This window comes from Panicum virgatum, chromosome 4K (assembly GCF_016808335.1).
Source record: "Panicum virgatum strain AP13 chromosome 4K, P.virgatum_v5, whole genome shotgun sequence".
Taxonomy (NCBI): Eukaryota; Viridiplantae; Streptophyta; class Magnoliopsida; order Poales; family Poaceae; genus Panicum; species Panicum virgatum.
In genome coordinates, this window is record NC_053139.1 from 28,226,180 (window position 1) to 28,233,278 (window position 7,099).

At 39.9% G+C, this 7,099-nt stretch overlaps 1 protein-coding gene across 1 annotated transcript; it reads left to right on the forward strand.

Annotated features, from left to right (window-relative positions):
* Positions 1–796: 796 nt before the first annotated feature.
* Positions 797–5,090, forward strand: LOC120703604. The gene is made up of 4 exons (XM_039987735.1): positions 797–1,077; positions 1,447–1,647; positions 3,332–3,415; positions 3,971–5,090. The coding sequence occupies exons 1-4, from the start codon at positions 937–939 to the stop codon at positions 4,637–4,639; spliced, it is 1,095 nt and encodes a 364-aa protein (XP_039843669.1). The 5' UTR covers positions 797–936; the 3' UTR covers positions 4,640–5,090.
* Positions 5,091–7,099: the final 2,009 nt, after the last annotated feature.

Here is a 7,099-nt window from a genome sequence, read left to right on the forward strand (position 1 = left end):
TCTCAGTGGGTTTGGCAGTAAAACAGGGATTTGGCCAGAAGGTTGGTGCAGTTGGAGTTCTTATTATTTGAACATTAAAATATCATGATTTTAGGTTGGAACTGAGCATTAGCTAGATTGGTCAAATTATATGGCAGAATATGCCTAACAAGCATGTATGAGAGTCATGTTGTGATAAAACAAGAAAAAAGGCATCTAATCTGCTGAAAAAGATAACATATCTATTGTCGATTTCTTTGAGAAATTTCTACCTATATTGCTGCTTAAACCAAGAATTGCCGGTACTAGTGCCATTTCATTTCAGAAGATATTATATATTCTCAACAAAATTATAAATTTTAGCACTAATCTTAAACTATCTTTTATGACGTCATCATAGCGTTAACACAGGCAGCGTACTAAGTGCAGTAGGGCTGCCGACTTTCATTCTCCTGAATGCTTCAAAAAGCTTACTGTGGTCATGTTTGGTTAGCATAAATTTTTTTTATAAAAAGATAAATGTATGCATGGAGTATTAAATGAAGTTTATTTGCGAAATCTTTTCACGGATGGGTGTAACTTTTCGAGACGAATCTAAATAGTCAAATTCCACCATGATTGATTACATCGATGCTACAGTAACCGCCCCTAATCATCCTTCAATTATGTGGTCAAAGGCAGTATCATAATTGTGGAGGTTATTTTGTAATTAGACTCTATTTAATATCTCTAATTAGTGGTCAAAAGAGGGACTGCATGTACTGATTGGTCACGCTTGTAATATAAGCCAAAATATAAATAAAAATAGTGGTGCCGCTATTATCCGGGCTGGCCTCCTACCTACCTCCGCGGCGGAGTGCGGAGCCGTGTCGCCGAGGGGAGTCGGATCGAGAGGCTGGAGGCAAGCGCCCTCCCCGGAGCCGTCGGCCGTGGCGCCTCCTCCATCCTGCCCCACTCATGTCCTCCGCCTCCTTCCTCTCCCCTCCCGCTCCACGGCCCCCATGCGCTAGGGTTTGGCTCCCACCTCCCTCCGCCACCGCCGCCGCGAGGCCGTCCCTCGGCTTCGGGCCTCGGAGTCGGAGGGCGGCTCCAGCCAAGGTACGGCGCTCCATCCACTCGATTCTAGCTGGGCGCGTGTATTGGGCGCAGCTAAACCTTCGTGATAGCACTGTACCTTGCCCTCTTACGTTGCTTGGATTTGTTGAATTTTGCATTTTGCTGGTTGAATCTGGGTTCCAGTCTTCCATGTTTGTTATGTTTGCTGACTGTTTACAAGTTGGAGTTCTAAACTAGTTAAAGAAGCAACTGTAGTGATTAATGTGTCCAGTTCGTCTCACTCCTCAGAACTGCAGTTTTGCTGGTCGCCTGATGAATATTATCTGCCTAGCCAATCTGTTCCTCGTTGTGCATTTTTTTTCTTGGAATAATTCGGGCCTATTCTTTCTCTTTTTTTCTTTGAGCGTTTAGGAATGGAGATTGTGGCACGTCTCGTGCTTCAGAAATGATCCGGATGTTCCAACGACATCTGACGATGATGGCGGCTACAAGTATGTTGCCCAATCAGAGAGCTCCAGTGCTGCAGAGGCGAAAGAGGAGGAGGTGGGAAGTTCAAATGGGGAGCAGGAGCGGAATTTCAAGGACGGGGGCTGGTTCCTGCAAGTGCAGAAGGCAAGTCTGTCTTATTTGCTGCATCCTGACTTGTTTGTAATTTGTACTCTAGTAAATTTGGACATAAAATGTGCTATTCGGACAGGATGCTCAGTATTCTTTAGGGTACAACAAAGCTAAACCAACCCCATAACTAAATTTCCGTCTTATATTGCCTTGATTATCAGATGCAATTTCATGTAAGAAGCTGAAATGTCATCAGATTGTCATAATTTTTAAAAATACTATATAATATGTAGATGGTGTTTATTTCAGTATTCCCGGTGCAGTTTATAGGTCTGTTTAAGAAATCCCAGTGCAGTTTCTTAAGATTTCCTGATTCCATTTATTCTTGGCAGCCAATGGAGTGGATCATTTTTAAGTCATTTTTCCTTTTTTTCTGTACCATGAATTAAGTGTTACTTGTAATGAACTGTTTTTATATGTCAATTTGCATACTATCTTAAATCTGTAATTATTAATCAGAGGAGATTGCAAAATGAGTTGTATGCATTTATATATAGCACCCAGCGCAGCATTTAGCCACCCAACACAAAAATTATTTGCTACTCAGTGTTTAGCCGACCAAACTTCATACTTGGAATGACATGAGAAATGGAATCATTATTGGGTTTTCATGAAATTTTATTGAAAAATATGCTAAACTGCACTGATATAATTAAATAAGTAAATAACTGGCATTGCAGATATAACATCATCTATTAGTTTTCTGACAAGAACATTTAACTCTGAGCTCTCTTTAGGAAGCAAGATATGGACCTAATATAAGCTTACAAGCATCTCTTTAATACCAGTGATGCAGCATTTCCTGGATGTTTCATATAACTTTATAAGATACAGTATGAAAAGAAATGATTGTGACATCCTTGCGGTCCAGTTCCTGTCTATTGATTTGCTTGGAACAGAAGCAAACCGATTTTGAGGGATAATATAAAATAGATTGGAAAGACAACTTTTATCCTATTGATTTTTCTACCCAATAGGATTTTTCATATTAAGTGTAGCTAGGGAATTGACTGACTCTGATTAATATCTTTGTCTAGCATTTCCAAATTGCCTCAAGACTGATACTGATTTTACGGAGTTAATTACCACAGGGCGGCTTGCCCTAAGAGTATAGTTAAGTGGGTCAATTCCCAAAACAGACAGGGTTTATTCAGTTCATTGACTAGTAAATGACTTGATCCGCTCATTAGCATTGGGTGTTGTCTGTAATTTACTATATTATATAAGTGTCATCTGTTTAAATACGTGTAAGAAATCAATTTTCTGCATGCTGTGTTTGATTATATGTTTATCTGAGATTTTATGGAACATCTAGGATGATCATTTTAATGTTTAGGACAGAAGTACTGACCGATACAACAACGTACGATCAATTTTCTGCTTTATGCTACACTTCATCGCCAACTCTATAGTTTGGTGTCACACATGCTTTGCCACCAGTAAATGTAAATTGCACTTCTTTTTTAATGCAACCGTGTTGTAAATACCCAACCATTAGATGGAATAAGTAATTCACCCAGCAGCAAATTATTCATTATCTTATTCTGTTAAAAAGTTACTGCTCCTACTTTGTATTTTGCTTCTTGGTGCAATAAGTGTCTGGTAATATCTTATTTGCTTGTCATCTTAAATATATTTTCATTCTATGGCAAGTGCTAATTTCCAATTTGTATTTCAGATAAAGGAAAATTTACAAGGCAGAATATTAAGATTTCAGACAGAACGCTGGACGGTACCTTGGACTGGACAAACCATTGCTCAGGTTAGTTCATCCATCCATCTTCTGAGGTTTCCCCCTCTAGCTGTTGCACTAATGCTTATTGGCAGCTTCTTGTTTTCTATGATTGAATGACATGTTCTAAAGCTATTTTTCATATTGATTGTTAGCAGACTGTAGAAATTTAAAAAACTATAGTCTTGAACTCAATATACTGCTATGATTTTTGTAGGCTTTAGCAGATCTTATAGCATGTTTTTGTTTGTATTTTATATTACAATTGAGAATTTGCACACCCAAACTTGGTTGGTGGCTTGTTGTTGTACAGTGCAAATCAGAATTTTATACATTCATCTCTGTGTTTAGTTATGGTATATCTTCTACCCAAGCAAGGTTTGTACATGTAATAGAAATGAATGATGGATGACATCTTTTGAGGCCTAGATTCACCTAGAGGATTTGCTTGGTTGTTGATTGTCTAACTCAAGTAATTAGTTAAATCAGAGGCGTTCAGTGAAGCTAATGATCGCTTAGGACATGAGCAGTTCACATGAAATGTGTTATTAAGGAAAATTACTCATTTGTAATTTATAAATGCAGGTCATGATTTTATGGATTGCCACATTTTGGTTTGTGGGTTCCTGGATAGTCCCATTCTTGGCTCATGCTGCTGGCTTTAGCAAGGAAACATTGACACATAGGGGCCAAGCACTGTATAGCCTTTTGACAGACATAACAGAAGGCCTTGCTGGGATTGCAATTCTTCATCAATGCCTTGGTAGATTCCGCCCCCTTCCTCCAGGCTGGTTTGAGTTCAATTTGAAGGGCAACTGGCTTTTGGATGTAGCATTTGGGTGTCTGTTATTCCCGTTAGTCAATCTGCTTTCTCACATAAACATCAGCCTAGTTCCAATGTCACCAGGTCCAGTCATCGGGGTGTCCAGTGTAGAACAGTCCATTGTGGCTCGTGACCCAGTCGCAATGGCCTTGTATGCAGTGGTAGTCACCGTATGTGCACCTATATGGGAAGAGATTGTGTTCCGAGGATTTCTTCTCCCATCTCTAACGAGGTACATGTCACTGCCGTGGTCGATCCTAGCAAGTGCTGCAGCTTTTGCACTCGCACACTTCAATGTGCAGAGGGTTATGCCTTTGATATTTCTCGGGGTAGTGATGGGAGGTGTCTTTGCGAGGTCTCGCAACCTACTGGCATCGATGCTGTTGCATAGCTTGTGGAATGGCTTTGTGTTCTTGGATTTGATGAAGTGACCTATGCCAGCATTGTTGTTTCAGTTCAGACTTTGACATCTCCTGTTGAGTGTCTACTGATCATGTTTCTCGTCTCATGGAGAAGATTGTGGCTATTCTTTTCATGATGAAAAAGAAATCAGGGAATGCTGTTTATAGGTAGTAGAAACCATGTAGGTTGAAGAGAAGACAAAACAGTCGAGCTCTTACTGCAGGGAAGTAGACAACAGAACAGAGTTTTTTCGAGATTTTGTGTAAAATGAGTCATTACTTCAACCTTAGGGCCTGTATGCAGAAGCATCTGTCAGATTCTTGTAATTGTCGCATTATGTATAGAATTCAGTCCATATTAAACCCCTTATTTGATTCGTTGTTATGTGCCTTTGAAAAGGAATATCCTTAACGCATGGATGTGTTGTACACGGTATACTATTCTTTTCTGTACAGTGGGGGATCAACAAACTGTGAATTATTCTGCATGTAACTTGTGTAGAACCGTAGAAGTGAACAAATATGCATCAGAATGTGAGTGGAGATTGCCAAAGTTGTCTTGTGTCCTGGTCACAGAATGCGTTTGCCCTGAACCTGACTCTGGGTGGCAAGCTTAGCTTACCTGCTTCTCTGAAGTCTGAATCATCTGGGTCCGTTTGGATTATGAAAATAGTCTGAATTGGAATCAGAATGTAATTGTCTGAAGGCTAAAATTGTGGCCTGGATCAAATTCGTATGTTACAAAAAGGAAATCGATTCTATCATCTTCCTCCTGACTTGCCTCCATTCTAAGCCCTCGCCTCTCCCTCGTACGCCTGGGAGACGATCAGGGTTTTCTAGTGCCTCCACCTCCCACGGATCCAAACGAGATGACGCTCTTCTCCTCGTTCATCTGCTTCGTTTGCCTTCAAGGCCAGTGATCTCAGCTCTATTCTGCGAGTGAATTTCCATCACTGCGCGTCAATCCCGCCCAAGTCCCCCATGTTTTATTCATATATTGCTTGGCTCAAAATAAATGGATAGTTTGAAGAAGGCCTTAAGCTGATTTGGTAGTGAACTGACCCGAAGCCTCTAAACACCATTTGTGCATAACACCCGTCTATAGAATTACTTGTACGAGATCCCAGATGTCCAAAAATAGAGAAGATTCCAAACAACATAAAAGAATATTCCCGTTGGTCGGGATAAGGATAAGAGGAGGTAAAAAACGGTTAGACTCTGAATCTGGGTTTTCTCACAAAAGGATTCCATATACACTTAAACAAGAAATTTGATCTGAATCAGAGTAATTTATTATTTTATTGAATATAATTTCTAACTGATTCCTGGAATGATGTTTCAATTTAGGACCAAATGGACCCAAATCTCATTGTTTAGTTGTGCTAGTTGAAAGAGAATGCTACCTTCATCCGTTTCAAATTATATATTATTTGGCAAATCTAGATGTATAATTTTTGTTTTGTATCTAGACATATCAAATCTATTTATCTTGTAAAGTTAAAATAATCTATAATTGAAACAGAGAGAGCACTCAGTAACAGTATACTTGTGCTGGTCGTAGACATCGTGTTTCTTTCCTATAATCATAACAGAAGATGTAGAGGTGCAAATGGGTGTCCCTTAGGATATCCACTGCTGCTCTTTAATTCAAAAATTTGTACTGGTTTTTCAAAAAACCAGTACAAATTTTTGAATTAAAGAGTGACGGTGGATACCCTTTGGGGCACCTTTTTGCACCCCTAAGAAGATGCTCTGCTTCCTATTCGAACTAATTGGGTGTGTTTAGTTGGTGAAAAAGTTTGAATTTTGGTACTGTAGCATATTTCGTTGTTACTTGATAAATAATGTCCAATGATGAATTAATTAGGCTTAAAAGATTCATCTCGTGGTAATTAGTTCGACTGTGTAATTGGTTATTGGCCGTGTTTGGATCGGTCTTGGAGAATTTTAGGAACAGTGCGCGGAGAGGAGAATCTCGCATGCATGGAGTACTAAATGAAGTCTATTCGCGAAACCTCTTTAGGAATGAGTGTAACTTTTCGCGACGAATCTAATGACGGTAATTAATCGATGATTGGCTAAGTGATACTACAATAATCATCCTCTAATCACGCGGTCAAAGACCTCATTAGATACTTCAGGGTTCCTAGCGCAGGGGTTCTGGAGTTGGTTTTGTAAACTAATTTTGTTTGACACCGTAATTAGCGGTCAAATTGATAAAATTTCTAGCCCAGACTTTCCTAGTCCAAACCAAACGGGGCTATTTTTTCAACTATATTTAATACTCTATGCATATGTGCGAAGATTCGATGTGATGAGTACTGTAGAAATTTTTTTAGGAACTAAACAGGGCCTGAGCGAACTATTGGACTGAAACTTGCGACGCCACATCATTCATGGGAGCAGAGCAGTATCTCACTGCCGCGGCTCAGCAAGACGCGGGGAGCTGATGGCCCCCACCTCCATATCCGGGTCCGGTCATTCACTGAG

What these genes read in the sequence shown, in the direction of transcription:
- LOC120703604 (XM_039987735.1), top strand. Translation starts at nt 937, where the DNA reads ATGTCCTCCGCCTCCTTCCTCTCCCCTCCCGCTCCACGGCCCCCATGC. An exon ending in GGAGGGCGGCTCCAGCCAAG is followed by an intron (nt 1,078 to 1,446) that starts GTACGGCGCTCC and finishes TTGAGCGTTTAG; the next exon opens with GAATGGAGATTGTGGCACGT. An exon ending in GGTTCCTGCAAGTGCAGAAG is followed by an intron (nt 1,648 to 3,331) that starts GCAAGTCTGTCT and finishes TTTGTATTTCAG; the next exon opens with ATAAAGGAAAATTTACAAGG.